A 20,897-nucleotide genomic window follows, 5' to 3' on the forward strand; every position below is an offset into this window, starting at 1 on the left:
AGCTTTGTCAATGTTCTTTGTTTGCTACAAGGCTTTTTTTTTTTGTTTTTGTTTTTCAGAAAATCAGATGTAGGATTTAATGCTGGGTGATGTACTAACACTGTTCAAATACTGCCATCCTGTTGTGTGTGAGAACAGAAAACTGTGGAACTGTTAGAAATGGATGCAATGTGGTATCTGTAGTGGAAGTCCTGTACTCTGTTTCTTATGGCCTCACCTGTTCCACAAGTTGCTCAGGTTTTTCCATACCACCTCCAAGACCTCTCTGTTCAGCTGGGGAAAAGGAAACTATGAATGACAGGTTGTGTCATCTCCTTCCTGGACTAACTGTTGCCATACCTCTTCTGAGCAAAGTCACATAGAATGGCTCGTCAGGTTTGGTTGGGGAGGTCTGTGGCTCCTGGGAAGGTGCTCATGGAGGAGCAGGGGCATGGGAGAAGGGATGACTTCAGATCGATGTGGTTCCACAGCCCCACTGTGACATCTCTCAGGGGCAGGCCCTGGTCACCTAATAAGATTGGACACATCAGGTACAGCAACTACAACAGAGGGAGAGAGACCCTCCTCTCCTGAAACACCACTGACTGTTTGTCCAGAATGTTTAATATTATTATTACAGTATTTGGTGACGTGGTGCTTATTCAGCAACCATTGTTGTGACTGACTCGATGATGTTGTCTGGTGGTAGCATGATATCCACTCAAGTAATTGGGAATAAATTTCAAATTACTGGTACTGAAATAATTTTCCAAGCAGTGGTTGGTTTGGTCCTATTCATATACTCAGGAGGTTAAACTTACTACCAGAAATGTGGTCTGGAAGGGTTTCTTGCAGGTTCAGATAGGCTAGGGCTATTGAAGAGGGTTTTTTCAGTGGGGAAAGAGGGAAGGGTGTATTGCTTTCATTTTGGTCATGGTCTTAGAATCATTTAAGTGTATGTTGTTTTTCTTCCTAAAAAATACCCCAGTAGGGAATCTTTGACTTCTGTGACCTCAGTTGCTCCTGTCAAGGTCAAAAGAAAGTAATTTATGTAAGACAATGGGAGAAATTTCTGGCTATGTAATTGCAGGAATAAGAAGAACAGAGAAGATGTTTTGGGGAACATCTGTTACGTGGATATGCTTTATTGTGGGCAATTGAATTGGATGACCTGGTCATCAGTCTCTATATTTTCCCTTATTGTCTTTAAGTGCTCTCAGTGGAGAACTATCAGTAGTATTTTCCTACCTTCCTGCTGAAGCACAGGCCAGCTTTTATTGGAGCTAACCTCTAGTAATTATAAAGCCAACATCACAATAACAAGCAAACAGATGGGACATATAATATTAATAAATTGTTGCATGCAGCTTCCTCATCCTTCACAGTAAGCTCTTTGGGACAGGGACAGGCAGTGTCTTGTAAGCACTCACAGTACAACAGGGAGGTAAGCAACAGCCAACATGATTTGTAAAATCAATTCAATTTTCTTCTCTGACAGAGCAGCAAACCTTATTGATGGGAAAGAGGAAGAGGTGCTACATGCCTTGACCTTGTCAAGGCTTTTTGACATTTTATTCTGGTAAGCAAAGTAGAGATGCGTGAATATGAAGCTACTGCAAGATGGGCACCAAACTGGTATGAAAGCCATTCTTGGTAGGTATTAATGGTAGGTATTAATGGTTTGGTGTCTGTTTGTAAAGGTGTAATGAGGAATCCATAGTGGTCTGTCCTGGACCCAATATTAATTGCAAGTGAGATGATGAATTTACAAATTATACCAGTATGGGAGGCAGTAAAGAACTAAGAGGTTAAGATTAAAATTCAAACTACATTTAAGACATCAATGAAATAGCTTGGAAAAATAGAATATAATCCAACAAGGAAAACTGCAAGATTCTTAACTTTGGTATAAATAATCAACCTACAGACTGAGTATGGGTAAGAAATGCTTAGGCGATAATTTTGGAGAAAGGGTTTGTAACAGTGAGCAGACAGTCTCAGGCAGACTGTGATTGAATGTGCAAGGAGAGTATATACAGAAAAGATGCCAGTAAGGCCTCAGGTGAAGTGCTGTGTTCAGTTCTGTACAAAGATCGGAAAAAAAGTCCAGAGGAGAGCAAGAGGAGCCTAGAAAACAAGGACTGAAGGACTGGGACTGAAGGGCTGGCTCAGTCTGGAGAACAGAAGATTTGAAAGATGTAGTGGCAGCCGTTAAATATATAAAAGCCTTATGCAGAGAAGGGAATAAATCAACTGTCCTCCAAGTCAGTTGTACATATGAAAAAAGTGATGTGCTAAGAGTTCAATACAGGAAATTTGAGTTAGATATTGGACACGAGGAAACTTTCCATGATAAACCTAGTGAAGCACCAGAAAAAAACTAGTGAGGCTGTGCCGTCTCCATTTTCAAGGACTTGTTTTTCTGAGACTCTGTACTCCCCATGTGGAACATGGTTGTAAATGTGTGCTCCATGTCAGCATCTGACATGGACATCTGTGTAATCATCTCTCTCTTGTCTTTGCTACTTAGCTTCTATCTGTCAGAGCCACTCCTGTTCAGCTTTTTCCCCTATTAAGTGAGCTATGAGTACACCTTCAAATGGGATATGTTAAAAAAATTCTGAGGCCTCTAGAGACAGAGATGGAAAAGACTAGAAGAGCACACTCAGGACTTGGGCAGTTCTGGAATGATGGTGCCACATGCTACCTCCGTCTTCCTAAAAAGCTCTGACTATAAGTCGGTTTCCAGTTATTTCGGGATATATCACATTTTCCTCTATTTGCAGCCAACAAAGTTAATAAAATCTGCATAAGCCAAATGGGAGCTGGGCGCAGCCTGTCTCAGAAAGGCAGAAAGACTCTTTGTGTGCTGCATGTCCCGCTTACCATGCCTTATGCTGCCTTTTCATACCTCTCATCATCGAAGAAATAGTACAATAGTTTCTGTTGTCCAAAAATCATCTAATCAAATGTTTGAAAAAATATGGCTTTTAATTTCATTAATGGTAGTTACTTCACTCCTAAGCAGTAGTATTTTCGTTTTGCTTTTCTCATTTTCAGAATGTATACTAAACCATGGTTGTTTACGTAGAAATGCAACTACTAGTAGCTGTTCCATAGCAAAGTAATAAAAATGTGCTCAAAACTGCATGTCGACATCAATGTGTGTATATATTATGTAGGTGGAAAAGAAAAGAACCAAAACAACCGCCCAGTAATCTGTTTCAAATTACTTGTGTTAATTTATTTTTAAGGAAGGTATGTGATGTTTTCATGCCTGTCTATTTGAGTAGGAAATGTTAAGGATATTGCTGGAAAAAAGAAGAACATCACCATCCCTGAAAGTGTTCAAAAACTGTAGATGAGGCCCTTAGGGCATGGTTTAGTGGTGGACTTGGCAGTCCAAGTAATGGTTAGACTTGATGTTTTTAAAAGGTCTTTTCAAACCTAGTTGATACTATGATCCTATGTATGTCGAAGATAGATACTCTAATCTGGAGCTATTACTTTTTAGTGGCTGTAGGTATGCATCTGTTGGGCTTGAACAAAAGATTGTAAAATGTCATTTAGCATTGAAAGGCATGAAAAAGGACTGCCCATCAAATAGTATCTAGGAAGCATCAATATTTTTAGTGCTGTTCTTCAGATCTTTTATTATGGTCTTGCAGTTAATTGAGTATATTCTACAGGTATTGAAAACAATGAGATTACCTGACTAATCAGCTGATTTAAAGTACTGATGTTCTTTTTTGGTTTGTACATTACTGATAACCAGCTTACTGAATTTCTTTTCTTAATTGCTTATCTAGATTTTTAAAATATTCCTTAAAAGAAGAATCAGAAAAGATGCTAAGTTAAATATATTCTTAATTACTCATTAAAATCAACATATGTCTAATACAAATTTTAAATGTAAAGCATTTATTTAATGAAATGATGCTTTTCATGGCAACTCATAGCAAATTCTGAGGGATTTTCTAAGGGCTTCTGTTTCCAATCAGAATATTATATTTAACAAATATTTCTAGACTTCTGGTTTGGAATCAGGGAAAGATAGCAATAATTAAATGGGTATATTGCGGTATACTTCAGAACGCTTTATACTTTGTGTTGTTGGTTTGTTGGTTTTGGGGGGGGTTTTTTGGTCTTGCATGCAGCATAAAAGGAACTTATTCATTTTAATGCATCCTTCTTGTTGGCTTAAAGCTGAAATATAGTTGCTTGAAAATTAATTTAGCCCTCATGAATGACTACTTGGATTATCTTTGTAGCATTAAATGTCAACCCTGAGCTCAGAGCACATTGTGTCTATGGTAAAAAGTTGTCCCTGAGCACTTAATGTTGTGTTAAATGATGATGTGTCCTTTGCAAATGCATTATTAGTGTCAAGCTGTTCCGTCTCTCAAGATTGAAAAATGGTCAGTGATTTGAGCTGCCATTAAACCTGTATTAAATAGAGAGGCTGTAGGGGGGTTTCATGCCTTTTCCGAGTACAGACATACTCGTAAGTAGGAATAAGACACATCAAAATGTTTCTGTTAACCTAAGACTCCAAAATCTCCCTTTGGAATCACAGCAGTTAAAAATAAGAAAATCTCACTTCTTCTCAGGACAATAGTGGTCACTGAGTATGTCTGCGTGACACTAAGAGCACAAAAGCCAGTAATAAACACTTGAGAGGTTGGTCTTGTTTCTGTAGACAGGAGTTAGAGTTCTGTGGCTGATTCTCAAACATAGATAATAACACTGTTACTGATATGTGATTTTAACTAAGTTTAGGCCTGAAATGTTGTCCAATCCCTGGAAGTGTTCAAGGTCAGGCTCAATAAGGCTTTGAGCAACCTGGTCTAGTGGAAGGTGTCCCTGCCCATGGCAAGGCAGTTGGAACTAGGTGACCTTTAAGGCCCCTTCCAGCCCAAACCATTCTATGATTCTGTGAAATTCCTGTGGAATTTTGTTTTTCTGAGGTTCCTCTTACATCCTGAATAAATATTTATTTCCAGGTTTAGAGCTGTAGTGTTATGGATGAGACATGCATGTTTAAGATTCGTCATGTGTGAGTAGAGTTACACAGAGTTTCACTGGATTGAAATTCTGTTGCTCAGTGAATATATAGTGAGTGGTTTAAAATCTCTCAAAGATATTTCATAGAATCATAGCATGGTTTGGGTTGGAAGGGACCTTAAAGATCATCTAGTTCCAACCCCCTGCCATGGGCAGGGACACCTTCCACTAGACCAGGCTATACTTCTGTACATGCACCTTAAAAGCTAGGTCCCTAGGTACCTTTATGGATATGGGTGATGCATTTGAGAAAACACTCCTTTCCCCATGCCAGACATGTAACTTGCTGACATTGTTAAAGGCACTTAAAGAAAAATTCTGCTACTGTGTATGAAATGATAGAGCTCAGTTTTGAGGAGCCACAGGGCATGTAGGAAAAAAAAAAATAGTTATGTTCCCTGCAATTAAAAAATTAACTACTGTCAAGTTATGGAATTGTTGAAAGTGCAAGCTGATATGAACTTTTTAGTCCGTTGACTTGCTGTTTATAGCTCCTACTGAATTCCTTTGGTTCATTTTAGTTATATTACTATAGTTACATTAAGGTATTTCAGACAATGTGATTTTATGGGCAAATTCTCCCTCAGTTGTCAGCCATTTAGCTGGTTCCAGGGAAGTGTTCCCCGATGTCTGGAAAAAGGCATATGCCATGCCTATCTTCAAGAAGACTAGGAGGTCATGGACATAATAGAGTGAGTCCAGTGAAGGGCCAGGATGACCATCCGGAGCACAGGATGTACAAGGAGAGGCTGAGAGCGCTGATTTGTTCAGCTCTAAAAGGCTCAGCCGAGTTGTTATTGCTGTCTACAATTTTAATAGAAAGCTACAGACAGGGTCAAGCCTAACTTTTCTCATAGGTGTGCAATGGTAGGACAAGAGGCAAATTAGAACATGGAAATTCCCATTGGGTAGGAGAAAAATGGTTTTAACAGAAGGATGGTCAAATGTTGGAAAAGGCTGGTCAGAGAGGTTGTGGAACCTCCACCTTTGGAAATACTCAAAACTCAGCTAGACTAGCTCCCTGAGCAACTAGAGCTTTACAGTCTCCTCATGGCTGTGATGTTTTCTCTATAATAATAAAGTACTAAATAATGTGGCCATGTCCTCAAATGTCCTGAGTCCAGATAAAATCATGTAGGAAACTGGTTCTCCTTCTCCAGTTGTCCTTTAGATCTTTAGTTTCTTTGGCTCCAATTTATTCTGCTTAACCTTAGAGGTGAAACCAACCCACCTAACTTGGGTGCTTAACCCAAGGCTCTCTCTATTGTTGATGGCAGTAAAATAGTCACTGCCAGGGAGCACCATAGGCTGTTGTCAGTCACTCTTTGGAGAAGTCTCTGTTTGGGAAGAGACCTAAACAAGCAATCACCTAAATCTGGAGTCAGGTGCAATGGCTGTGACTTTCTGTGTATTGCATATAAGGAGGTTGTGGAGGATAGCGTGACTGAACCTTCCTTCTTCATGGACCTTCACCCCTGCCAGTGAGATCTAACTTTTCCTTTCCCCCTGTTACAGCAGAGAAATGGAGGGGATGCTTGCAGTCTGACTGTGGAAATCCTGCAAAGACCAGAGTACCGTTTTCTGTTCTGTGTTTGTTCTGTGGGGTTTTGTAGAGTGTTCCTAGAACCTTCACTAATTCAGATCAATAATCGTAAAAGAACATTGATTTCAGCTTAACTAGGTACGGATTTCACGCTTCCAGTTTGACAGTAAAGCTTGCCACAGTCTGTCTCTAGTTTCTAACTAGCTATGTATACATTTTAGTATGGGTTTCAGCATCAGTTACATTAATGTACTTCAGTTAAACTACTACTGGTAACTGAAATTTAGCCAGTAGTTGTAGTTTTATTACACGTTAAACAATGCTTTAACATATGAAATGGATTGCTACTGTATGGAAAATGTCTTACTAATGTTTTGATTATGACTATACTACTAGCACAGGAAGATTCAGGGCAGCAGTGTGTTGCTTGTTACAAATTATAGTGAAAGTGTTGAAAGGAATTTTAAATCTGTAATGTTGATTAGCAAATTTTACTATCTGTCAGGTTTTTTGGCATGCTGTAAATAACTCATCTTCAAATAATTTGTCTCAGTAATTAAATTTAGATTGCACATTTCTCATTTCAAATATTTTGACTCTTATCTATTTGCTTTTTCATTGTGGCTTAATTGGTGTGGTCTATATAAACGGACAATAAATTTATATACCTTTGTTATAAAGATCAGTCAGTGAATAGAACTTGGTATTCATCCCACACAGAATTATGATTGAATGTATTTGCAAGATTAAAGCACTGAATTTACTTTTTTCTAATTAAAGGCAATTAAAGATTTGCAGACACAAATAAAAGACAATGAATTGAGGAATAAGTGTAGGAGCAAGTCCATTTGCAGGTGAAAAGAAGTGCCTTTGAAGCAGAACCAGCTGTATTTTCATTGAAAGAATAACAGTTTAGGAAGCTTTTCTGCATGTGCTTGCTTGATAGCATAATGTACTCATAAGCAGCTTACGCAGTACAGTATTCAGAAAATAGCAGTGCATTAATTCTTAAAGTAGCAAATGCAGGAGAAGAGCAATGCTGCCACATGATGATAATGAAGGTGGATATTGTAAAGTCTACTGAGAGAAAAGAAATCAGGGAGCTCCTGAAATGTGAACATTTATAAAACAATAACTAGATATTCATATGATAATAAGCTTGGACAGCAGCATCAACAAAGGCCAAAGATGCAGTCCTGTTTCTGCTTAAGCCTGATGAATTGAAAAGCAGAGAGGCAGTCTTTAGTCTGTTATTCAATTCCAGTAATGAGCTATTGTTAGAATGAAAAAGTAAATATCTAGAAGGGCTGGGAGTCTAATTATTTCCCCCCCCCCCCCCCCCATGAAGTTATTCTAGAGATTTGTTCAGGTTGTATCTTTATGGCAGCATCTTTAAACACAATCATGAATATAGTCAGTTTTCTTAAACATAGTGCTCAGCATGTTGCATTCCCAGTTACATGTATAACAGAGCTTGGTATGTATGCAGCAGTACAGTGTTATGCATACTACCTGGTAATGTCACAGTATTTCTGCAAACTAAAAAAAACAAATTGTCACCCAGAACTTTGTGAACTTTTCTAGCTCATATGTATTATTTAGGTTGATTTTTACGTTAATCATGGTGTCACTGAAGGTTTAAGTCAAGAAAAATACTGAATATAGAAGATCAGGTCATCTGTAGTATGTTAGGAAAATTACTAAATAGAAGATATATGGGATCTCAATTTCCCTTGTAAGTAGAGATAAATAACAAAAATTCTTTTAAAATCCATAGTTTTTAATTCCTAGTTACACGAGGAGGAACAATCTTAGGTTGCATATTGTATGAATCCCTAATATTTGCTCTGAGCGAGACACTTTGGCATTTTTCACAATACAGCTTTGTTTAGTAGCGAAAAAAGTCCCTATATTTCATCTTGTCTTCATCCTTTTCTAATTCTACACCTAGTAGAATAGTCTTCACTTCTACCTGTGGAAAGCTTTCCAAGCAGGATCTGTAAACAGGGCGCGACTCAGTTCAGCTACTACTGAGGTCACTTTGCCACCAAAGGAGTGGCAAAAAGTGGGCAAGAAGGATGGAAGGAAAGGGTGGGATGAAGGGTGAGCTCTGGAGAGCTTCTGAAGGGCAAAGGCAACTTCAAACACTGAAATGGAAAGTGCTAGTGCTCTCTTGGGAGAGACTAGCGGGAGGCAGGACAAGAAGAGAGATGATGGCTGTAGTCAGTAGGAAGAGTTGTCTTGTAACGGACTAGATCTTTGGCCTTAAAAATGGAAAGTGATGGACTTAGAAAAAGCTGTAAAGAAAGAAGTGACAAATTTGTAAGGAAAAAAAGGAAAAAAAAGGAGATTGGGGTCAGTTACAAGAAAAAAAGTCAACAAAAGCTGACACTGAACTTTGAGAGAAAAGTTGACAAATTAATAACACTAATGAGAACTAGAAGAAAGGATTTTGCTAAAGTAATACAAAAAGTAAGATTTGGTCTGGAAATTCTCCAGTTCTATCTTTTTGGCTGCTTCTTGCTTCCTTTGTACGTTCCCTCAGGAAAACTCAGTGTCTTGAATAGACATTGGGTAAAGCAGACAAATGGGGCTTTGGCTGATGAGTCCGTCTTAACTGGCTTTGATGGTCACTTCCTGGGAAGAAGAAACAGCTTAAGCTTGATGACTCTGACAGATAAATGTACAAGAAAGCTTGCAGGATAAGTGAGATAAAACTAGAAAATATTGGGAGTGTGAATATACGTATTGCAACTGGCTGAATTTGCAGGCCCAAAAGAACATAGGGAGCCTGTATTATCTAGTTCTGCTTGTTTTCCAGGTGGTAATGATCAGTATTCACATGGTAGGGGCTTTGCATTTCATAGTTCGTTATAGTTCTGTAGTGCAGATGTCTTTCTCAAGGCCTCAGAAAGTTCAGATGTTTTAAAAGTCTTTCAGTACAATTGCTGAATCTGGTTTTCATTACAAGAACTCCACAGATGCCCTTTTTAAACTTTTGCACTTGGTGGACTCAGACTGTTTCCCTACCTTTGTTTTTTTTTTTTTTCTTTTTAGCTATCACATTTAGCAAGGAGAGTGGTAAATTAATGGCAGGTGCATAGATTTGGAGAACTACCAGCTCTAGAGTCATTATTGAAATAGCCTATTTGTTATGTAGAGCGGTTAGTTGTTCATATCAGATTTAATATAAATCTGGAAGTATTCTCTAGATAAGTAGAATCCAGTCTTAGCCATAGCCATGATACTGGAATAAACAGTAGCGTAGTGCCTGAAACCAAGGGAAGGAACAGCAATAAGCTTCCCATTTTCTAAGAATAGTTTTGGTTCTGCCAATAGACACACGCTGGGTCTCATGTGCAATGTTTACTCCTGCTTGTGTCACCTTCACAGTTGACCCTTGGAGAGAAAGAAAGAGGGAGAATGGGCCATGGGAGGAAGGGGAGGTGGGTTTCGGTAGCTGACTTGTTTCCCGTTCCTAATGGTCCTTACAAAGCTTCATTATCTAATGCCGTTGCATCACTGGAAGAGAAACCTCTGACTATCCTGCTTTATTTACCGCAGATGCGAGAGCAGTAAAACTGAATTATGAGAACTGAAATTGAACTTAGTCCTTGTCAGTTATATACTTCTGAGCAAAGGTATTTTTTGTGCTTAAAACATCTCAGGAGGATAGATTTCTATAGTTTGTTCACAAGTAAGTAAGAACAGCTGCACCACTTTATTGAAAGCTGGCTCCCAACAAACAAACAAAAAAATTCGAGGCTGGGGTATATCTATGCCAAATTTCAGCCTGGAGTGAATTTTTATGAGTTATAAACTCCTGCCATTTATAATGGAAATTCTGACAGCTCTTTAACTATTTCATAGCAAAAATATGACTGCAGTACTTTAGGGAGAAGAAACACGTTCACTTTCTGGCTGGCTTCATCTCATGACTTAGCCATTTTGGTGGTTCCTGTAATTCTTTCCCTAACTGTTCAAAAAACTTACTGTACTCTTGATGCATCCTATTACCAGATGTCATTGACTTCTGAAGAATAATGCTGCAGTGGTCCTGTCCTGCAATTGTGGTAAATTGACTGGATGAATGTATTGGAGCATGAGACATAAATAGTCATCTTTTCTTCACTCCGTCCTCTAAAAAGGTTCCTTGGATATATGCTTCCCCCCCCAATAGACGTGGTTTCAGTTATTTTTCTAAGTTGTTTCAGGTCTTTCATGAATAATATCTGACCAAAGGATAATACAGAGACCTTCACAATATATAATCCCTAGGGTTGAGGAGAGATTATGCAATGAAAACAAATTCATAATGCGAGTTCGGCATCCAGAGTATGCTACAGAGTTGCTCTGTATAGATATGAGCAGAGTGATAGAAAAAGTAGACAGAGGTGCATTTCCATGAATCCAGTGTGTTACTGGAAAAGACTTTCTTTTCCAACTCATATCTTGGAATTTCACCACTGCAGAATAATATTCCAGTTTTAAAGGTGACCATAAAATAGAAAATTGCGCTAGTGATTATGAATGTAAGATCACATCTGGTTGAGCAAATGGGAGTGTTGCATAGATAAAACTACTGGGTTTTAGAGGAAAGGTTAAATTATTTGAATGTAACAATAATGAAAGCTAATGTACAACTAGATAAAATTAGTGGTTTAAAAACAGCCAAACACTTCTGCTTTAAGCATTGTAGCTTGGCTTTGGAAATAGGCAAAAAGGACAGCAGGGCATGTATGCATTAAGGGGAGCAGGGGGAATGGAAAGGACATCTTTGAAAAGCCAAAGCAGTTACACTGAAGCTCTACCCCTCTGAGGAGTTTCTTCACTGATTACTCTTTTCTTTCTCCTCCTTTTGTGACTGTATCTGTACCTTGACTCATGTTAACTTAAATAGTACATAATACAGCAGTAACAGGCCCTTCAGGCAGCAAAAATATCCTTGAGAGATATCAAGCATTTTATTCTGTATTATTGAGATAAATGATTTTTGCCATTTCTGAGTACTTGCATGTCCTCCCCTGAACTCAGTTCATATGGACGCACAGTAATCAAGCACTTGGCTGCACTCTTTGTGCCTGCAAGAGAGAGTCCCTGTAACTTTTTAAAAGTTCATCTGAGACACTTCTAGAAGATCCTGTGTAATATGTTTCTACAAGCAAGTGGTGTGAAGCAATGGTTTTATAAGCACTTACGTGGACTGACACACGTCTCTGAGTTCTGATACTTTGCAAATAATGTTCCGGTTCAGAATGATGAAACATTTACACTCACCATAATGTCCTGTATTATACATTTATATATGCATTAGGATGAATAACCAACAAAAATTATAATGAAAATTTTGTTTCGATTGAAACGAGAGGGAAAACCATCATCCACCTTTAATCTGCTTATTTGTTGTCTGATGCTTACTGAACAATTTAATAAACATTGTACTAGTGGATGGCTAACCATCCACTAGTGGCTAACCATAGTGTTTTGATGTTCGTCTAGAGTAATAGGTTCTGTGCTGGTTTGTTGGCTCGCTCTTGTTGCTGTCATTCTCTGTGCTACCTTTTCTCCACAGACCAAGCCCCTGTCTCACAGAGTAGCTCCTGTTTAAAGTGCTGGACTGGGGGATGTTTTCAAAATGTTAGATCTGACTTTTCAACTGAAACAATTGCTGACATTCTTTACATTCTTTTTTGTGTCATTTTTCTTAAATGTGCTTTTCTATTCTAGGAAAACAAGATTATAAGAAAACCAGGCCTATGTTAAGAGCTACAAGATTAAAAGCAGAGGCCAAGAAAACTGCACTAGGCATAAAGGTAGAGATCTGTTTGATAGCTTATACCACCTTTGTGTATATGTTTTTTCTTTTCCCCATAGATGTACTGTGTGAATATTGATTTTTGAGAGATATTGTTTATGACACTTCAAAATCTAAGTGGAATGCCAGAATCTAAAATATTTATGATGGATTCTTTTACTTAACCCTAAAATAACTAGAACAGTTGAAATGCTAAAAGATTTTAAGTAGTCCATGTCCTTGTTATGATGCATACTCACTTTAGAGTCAATAAAGTACTGTATGCATGGAAAATTGATCTTTTCAGGGAGCCTCTCTACACTCAGAACAAATGCTTTAATGATTTCATATAGTTAAAAAAATTACAGTAAACATCTTCCTTCTTCCTCTTCCTATCCTATACCCTGGAGTGATTTGAAGACTTGTCAAGTGTTATAAATTCTTAGCATTATTATCTCAGTCTACATCCTTGTATACTGCTTCTGACTTGGAAAAAGAAGGATAACAGCAAAACACATGGAAAGATACTGAACTTTATTTTGGAAATGTCCCTTATTCAGGGAGGTATGCAGTATAATAATGACTATTTGATCACAGCTGTGAATATGAGCAAGGAAGACAATTAGGAATATATTGTTCTGTCTCCTACCCAATGTGTCATCAAAACGGGATTTATCTGAATGCACATTGTTCATTTAAGTTGCAGCCACTATTTTTCCCTCAAACTTATTTTTGAATCAAATTAATACACTATTAGTTTAACAACAAGTGTAAAAACTGAGCAAAATAAAAAAGTGGATCAAATACCTGGATATTCTAGTGGAAGAAACTTCAGAAATGTTAAAAGGAGAACATTTTCTTGTTCCTGGCAGATGAGAAATCAATTTTTTCAAGTTATAGCTTATAGCAAATGCCAAGGTATTACCAAGCTGTAACAGCTGTTGAGCTGCCAGATGATGTATTTGGTTGTCTTCCAGAATTTGCTATTATAATCACGAAACAGTGCTTTCTTTTTGCTCCTGATTGCTGATCTCGATCAAGCATTACCATGCAATGCAGCATGTTTTCACAACATAATCTCCTCAGTTAGTGCTGTGTGTCAGGTTTTAATGAGAAAAAGTAGATTGCCTTTTTTGTTTAAGGGATAGATTATTAACCTTTTGAGTTCAGTGTTTTTCCCTTCCTTTCTTATTAGATTTTGCTTTTTCTTTTCATTTTACTTTCAATGACATGACTTTTTAAAAGTGATGTTCTACTTGGAGTACTGTTTTACTGTACAGTCCAGCTCTAAAACATGCAAGATTTTTGCATGTCTTTCACAAGTGAGAAAAATGTGAACCTTGGTTCTTCAAAAGCTGATTCCTTATTTTCTTCAGTAATTCTTATTTTAAAATGAGGGAGAATAGGAAAGCATATGTGTAATCCTATATATAATGAAGAATAAAGTATTAGTGAGAAAATAAATTGAGAACAGTGTGTTTTGTGCAAATATGTTCCTGCATGTTCTAGCAGACCACCAGCTGACATCTAGGTAAGAATGAGTTTTGCCATCAAGGCATACCCATGTTCTCCATGTCATGGGATGTTGTGTTTCAGGGGTTCTGCTATTAGCAGTGTGCAGTGTCTCAGGTTTGCAGTTCTGCCTCTGCCTTTAAAAAAAATCCCAAAGTCTTTAAAATACTGTCTTCCAGCTATAGTATTTTTTGCACACCTGGACCTTAAAATATGACTCTGGATCATCCCCAAACAGATCACAGTCATTTGCTTTGCTTCCTAATTGCTAAGAAAAGCTGACAGAGCTGAAGCAAAAGGGAAGGTAAGTTGGGCACCTTTCCCTCGGGATATGCTTGTGGGGGGAAGGAAAGCAGGGCCTTTGTGTGCATCCTTCTCACTGAGCCTGCTTAATGCCAACAACCTCAGGCTTACTAAATGTTACAATACTTCTACCAGAATATGGTCAATCCCTGTAGAATAAAACTGCGCTGCTTCTGACAGACTGTGCAGCGCTCAGCACAGAAGTGAGGCATATTTAATGTCTCAGGGTAAACTTGCACCTCTTCCTACCTTGCCGTGACAGCTCTTCACCACTGCTCTATCCCCCCAGTTCAGCAGAGCTTTGCAATGGGCAGTGGATGCACCTGGAATGTCTGCAGGGAAATTGCCCTCCCGACCCCAGGAGAGGCTGTTTAGTTGTAAAGCCTTGTAACCTCTCCTCCTCGCTCAGGCAGGGCTTGTATTGCTTAGGCCATTGTAAGTTCCTACAGCTGAAAGCAATCTTCTTGCGTTCATTCTCCACACCTATCCCAGATACTTCTCTGTTGTCTTCTGGATAAATCTTGAAATTAGAATTTCTTGAAGTCTGCTTAGAGTTACAGCAGTGTTAAACCACTCCTTGTATCAGTGCTTGTCCAAAGAGTCAGTGAAGTTGAGGTCCCTTCAGGTTATGTACATTCATGAAACTATTTTGAGGCTTGAGTGTGCATTCCTTTAATTGTTTCCTAATATTCAGGGCTTTCGAGTGTGCCTGAGCTCTTGCTTTGAGAAGGTATCATCACAGTTGTCACCTCATATTAACAAAGTTTTCTCATAGTGATAAACGATATGATTCGCCTTCCAAAGGCTGGGATTTTAGTCTTTTTATGTGGTGCAGGCCATGATTCTATGCAGTGGCAGTTGATTAACTTCAGTCTGTGTTGAAAAAAAAAAAAAGTAGTATATCCACAGTGCAATGTAGTAAGTAGGCAGCACTTCAAATAGAATGTCCAAAGTTCTTACAAATCTTTGTGTATTTACTGTATATTTTATTTGTTTATCCAGGTTTCAGTACATGATGCAGTATGCAGCATTTCAAAATATGTTAACATTTTTTTATACAAAGCTAAGGTGCAGTTAATAAAATATTGTAGAGGAAGGACATTCTTTTCATACATGTAAAAGTACAAGTTACTTGGGAAAGAGGAATATTTTTGTAATTCTGTGAAATATCTAAAACAGTAAGTATCATACTGCCACTTGAAACTATAGGATTTTTAGTGCACATTGATACTTCTAGAATTGTTTTGCACTAGTGTCCTGAAGAGCTTATATTCCTGGCTGTAAACTAAGACTTGGTGTAGTATTTAGGGGAAAAAAAATAAGAAGACTGGAAAATAATGGAGGTATTTTAGTCCTTAATTTGTATGAAGATAATGAAATTCAAATGTTGTGTATTTCACCATGAGAGCTGACAACATTCACTTTAAAAAAAAAGGCCCTGTAAATGACATAAAACTTTTCAGAACCAATCCCCTGGAGATCCTTCACATTTCATTGCTGGCATACTAATTAGCTTGTCTTGTCAAACTTTGATTGCCTTGTCATTTTAATGCAAGGTTTAAAGTAACAAAGTTTCTTTCAGTCACTGGCATTTAGTACTTTTTAATTTCCCCAATGAGAGATTTTATCCGTGTTGATAATGTCAGAGAAGCAGCTGAGCACTAATAACTATCAAAAGTTAGTTCAAGCAGGGTGACCATGCTAGTATTTGGTGTGTAATATTTGCTCTTCAAACATGTTTAAAGATTAAATATTGTAGCAGATCTATTATGCTGGCTCTGCTTGTATATGTGACACTAATGCAGACAGTGCCAAAATATATGGTGTCTATTGGAAAAGCAGGACTCCTGTCTTGAGAAACTACTTGTAGAGAAAGCAGTATGCTGCATGTCTCCTGGTGTTTGGGTATGAAAGAATTCTTTGTAGCAGTACCAAAAAGGGAGCCTCTGAATCTTCTCTGTGTGGTTGTTTTGTTATACCCCCACGGAGGGTGTGTGCAGGTGGGAGCCCACCTGCTTGTCCTTACCAGGTCAAGCAGCAAGGGGTCTGCACCATCAGCGCTAACTAGGCTCTCAGCGGGTGAGGAAGAGGTGCCAGCAGGAGGGTGGCAAGCAGAAAATGGTTTGAGGAATGTAGAAGCTCAGCCCCAGATAACTGGGGTTTGGTATGCAGAGGCTAAAAGTAATGGAAGTTCTTGGGGAGAGACTTTTTTCAGAGACTGCAGGAATGAATCAGTGGTCTGTGGGATAGATGATGAAGTTTTCTCTCTTGTTGAAAGCTAGACACAAATTGAACAGTAGCATTTTACACCAAATTTCAAAAACATAATTGACTGCAGAATACCACTCTATAGAGAATTATTAGCAACATAGTACATCGATTGAGCTAAGGAAAAAATGTTTCCTAAAAAACTGAGAGCTTACTGTCTGTCATCCTTTTGCCTATCTACTTAATCTATTGTGTATCTAGCTAGCTCACTATTAACAGTTTATCTCATCTGGAACAAGTTATGTATGAATAGATAACAAGACGTTCCTGGTGTATTTTGGCAAGTAGTAGTCTCTGATTTCGTGCTGCTCATGATCTGCTAAGTTAGTGAACTACGTTTGCCAAGATAAGTTGGGAATATAGTTTCATAGCTTTGCAGAAAATAAGCCCACAAGGGACTATTAGATCATTTGATCTAGCCTTCTATATGTTATAGATCATAAAATTTCATCCAAATACTTTCTAGGAAGTCCAAGCACTTTATAACAGCCAAAATACTGGGTCTTCAAACCAGCTTACGTGCCTCACATGAAGAGCAGGGCAGCTTCATGTGCCACTGGTGAACAAACTGTGATATTCCCAATGATCTCAGTAGTCAAGACTTTGATCCCTGACCTTGAAATGGAAGGGCGTGGAAAAACCCATAGAGAGGAAAACAAAGTCAGATTGCTTCCTTGTGACCCTCGCCTGACCTGTACACATAAGTACAGTAATCATGGTAGTTTGAGCATGGGAACAAGATGCCCAAGCACCAAGCAGGAGCTTAGGAGGTTTTTCTGTACCATCTGAGAGCACTAGTCCATCTTATTCAGCTTTGGTGTCTACTTGTGACCAATCTCTAACACTTCAAAGAATAGTTGACTACAACAAAACCTCAAATCCCAGAAATTAAATCAATACAATTGGAGGAAAGGTTCCTGGAAATTAAGGAAACTTCTTTTGGTACTGTACAGAAAAGTCTGAAGCACTGAAGCATGAGGTGCCATTGCTTTTAACAATATGGTACTTCAGGGGTTCAGAATATAACACTGACCGTGTAAGTAATCCCAGTCTTCCCCAGGCCCTGAAGGAGGGGAGCAGTCTAGAGGGCTGAGTTTACCAACTCCAAGGCTGGTAGCCAGAACCTCCTTTTTGCACAAACCCAAGTTGAAGCTAAACCAAAATGTACTTTTTTGGGAGATCTGACCATAAAAGACTTACAGCCATGGAAGTCCATATTTTCCCCAAGAGGTAACTGGAATGTTCAATCATTCTTGCTGCTAGGAAATGGCGTCTTACTTCAAGACAGAGCTTATCTAACTACAGCTGGACCTAGAGAGGTTCTTGTAAACCAGATAGGAGGACTCCACACTGTGAAGCACCTTACAGTTATATGCTGTAAGCAAACTAGCTCTCATTCTTCTCTATAATAAAATAAATACCAGTCATCTCCCTACTGGAAGCACTTCTGCCTTTGCACATCCGGAGTGCTGAGGGAGTGGTTACCCCAAAAATCCAAAGAACTTTTTAGAGTCACAGTTTCTCAAAGCAGAGTCCTCCACTTTGTAAGTACTGTCTACATCTTTGATACTGCATATATTATCTTGCATTTAGCTATATTAAAATGAATCCTGTTGCTTTGTGAACATACAGCCAGGCGTGTTAGGTGACTCTCTAATAGTACCTTGTTCTCATTATTTGAGACAATAATGGTCTTTGTTCCATCTGAAATTTTTACAGTAAAAAAACCCCAAACATAAAAATGACTGGTAAAAGTTAATAAATTACTTCTGTTACCTTTTATTAGCTGTAGAATGTTCTGCATTAAAGCAGTAAACATCCATTTTTAAACATAATTTTCTTGAAACTCTAAAAAATGGTGAATGTCCAGGTAAAGTCTTCTGGTTAGAAATTATATGGGATAAAAAGGTTCATGATTGTCAAGTCCATGTATGTTTCTTTAATTTCTACAGGTATCCTTGGTCAGCATGATTTTCTTTTCATCTCTTCTCAGAAATCATTAGGGACAGTTTAGCATTTCAAAGACAGCAATTTGTGGTACTCTTTCACGTAGTTTTAAGCTGGTTGCAGATACAAAAAGTATGATTCTCTTTGTAGGACAATAAAAAAATATATATATATGTAAAAAATCTGAAATTTCCTGAAAGTGTAAAATTTCTCTATATGTGTAGGATGTGATGCCACCATACACAGTGTCCGGATTTAGAAGTTCTGGATGAACTATCCCTGGAAGTGTTTAAGGCCAGGTTGGACAGGGTTTTGAGCAACCTGGTCTAGTGGAAAGTGTCCCTGCCTGTGGTGGGGGAGGTTGGAACTAAATAGTCTTTAAGGTACCTTCCAAATCTAACCGTTCTCTGATTCTATAATTTGTGGTTTATAGCCAACTTTTTTTCCTTACTGCTATTTTTTCAACTTCTGATTAATCTTGTTTAGATCCCAGCTCTGCACCTTGCTCCATCAGGGTGAATCTGAGGACATTACCCAAGTATTTTGGCATGAGAGACATAGAACTGTCAAAAAATGAAAGAACACCTAAAACTACATTATGCTGTTATGGCATATGTTTCCTTTATGGAAAAGTTTCTGAAAAACTTAACCAAGCTGAAATTTGTAGGGTTCTACAGACATTATTCTAAATGTAAGAGAATATAATAGAAAATTCTGTTCCTTTTGAAAGCTTCTTTGACTGTACTTTGGGATTTGAGAGCAGGGATGTTATTTCCTAGTGTTCTGTACCATGTTATAAAAGAAAAAAAGGAGAAAAAGACTTGTGATCATTTTAAGTTTATTTCTATAAGACTTTTTCTATATTGGTTAGTTATTCATGGTGAAATCCTCTGAGTAAATGGATTTTGCAGAGGGATGATGGGGATGATCCATAAAATGCAAGAGAAAGGGAGCTATATATGCGGAGCGGGGAGTATTTTAACATTTCATTTGTATGCATGGCTTAAAATACAAATAGCAAAGCCTGATAAGTATAAAACAAATTAAAATGACAATATATACTGTTGTTGCAAAGACAGTATAGTGGTGTCGCATCTCACTTGCTGTTTACATTGCAAAATTTATGTTTATAAAAGTTCATAAACTGGATGCAATTCTGAAGAGACTGCATATCGCTAGCTGAGAGCCAGGTATCCTGTATTAGGCCATTTATTTTAGATTTTTGGTACTCTTTCAGTAACTCAAAATTAAGGTTCTTGCATAATTCTCAAACCTAGAATTTCAATAAGCCTTTTCATTCCAAGGGTTAATAAATACTGATCCAGCCACCCAGTTCCTAATGCCTGAGCAAGGAAAGTAGCATCATTATCTCAGTGTTATTCACTGTAAAACTTAGGCAGAGGAATTAAAGAACTACTCCTGTCAAAGCAGTTACTGGGCAGCCTGAGAAAAAAAGTAGGATTTTCCCAGTTCCGCTTCCTAGAAAACAGATCTTTGATGCAAACATTCCCCAAAGTTTTGCTGCTGCAATCACAGCGTTTCAGAAGGGTGGCTGGGGAGAAGGGAGAGAACAGGTGAACCTATTGTAAAGCAAAGTATGGCAAGTATGGCATCCAAACAAGGGAAAAAACTTTTTAATATTGGAATGAATTTGCTCTCTGTGTCAAGTATGAACGGTGCCTGCATTGTACGGTTTTGTGTCCACTCTCCTGAGCAGATGGAGCTTGCAGTTGTATGTCACTTGTTTATTACATCCTCTTAAGATTAGTAGCTGTGTGGCCAGATGGGTCTGGGAGCACAGCTGTGGATACAAGGAAATAAATGAAACCTGTCTGATGCTGCCGTGCCCTTTTGTGAGATACTGACGTGTTGCAACTGCAACAAAGCAAAAATCATTTTCCTTTAATATATTAGTGAATTAGATGTACTTTTTTTTTAATCAAATCATGAAATCAAGAGGATGAGGTTCAAAGGATGATAATTCTAAGAGGAAAATGTATTTGAATTCTGTAGCAAACAGCCTCAGCAAATTTACAGGAGCAATTTTAATGTGGTAAAATAAATTTAAAGTACATCTCAATTAATCATCTGTAGAAAATGTAAAGCAAAGGTTTCTATAGAAGAAAGATTCCTATAGAGCGTACGCCAACTAGGCAGTAGTATTTCAAAGTTTATTAGATGGCATATGTTGAATTATTGATCCAACATTCTGATGAACTAGTTAATGCATTCATGTAAATGCAAATGAAATGCTGTTCTATAGAAGAATGCCAGATTACGGGCTAGACTTAAAAAAAAAATGAAGCTAACATCGTTTTAACTCCTTCATGGCAGTGAACACACAAAATTGATCACAAAGCCACCATCAATCTAGAGATCCAGGATAGAATTCATCCTACAGTGCAGGTCTACATACCAGAGGTATCATCTCTACTCCCCTTCTAGTCTAACGGGAGAAACAGACATTATCAGGAAGATTTCTCTTGA

At 38.1% G+C, this 20,897-nt stretch overlaps 1 protein-coding gene across 3 annotated transcripts in view; it reads left to right on the forward strand.

Annotated features, from left to right (window-relative positions):
- The window catches only part of TRIQK (triple QxxK/R motif containing), a 61,600-nt gene that overhangs the window by 33,801 nt on the left and 6,902 nt on the right, over positions 1 to 20,897 (forward strand). For all 3 annotated transcript variants that reach the window (XM_030499534.1, XM_030499542.1, XM_030499551.1), the window contains one exon: positions 12,314 to 12,399. In XM_030499534.1, coding sequence (XP_030355394.1) covers positions 12,314 to 12,399 — 86 coding nt within the window. The remainder of the gene's footprint in view (positions 1 to 12,313; positions 12,400 to 20,897) is intronic.

Source organism: Strigops habroptila, chromosome 1 (genome assembly GCF_004027225.2).
Source record: "Strigops habroptila isolate Jane chromosome 1, bStrHab1.2.pri, whole genome shotgun sequence".
NCBI lineage: Eukaryota > Metazoa > Chordata > Aves > Psittaciformes > Psittacidae > Strigops > Strigops habroptila.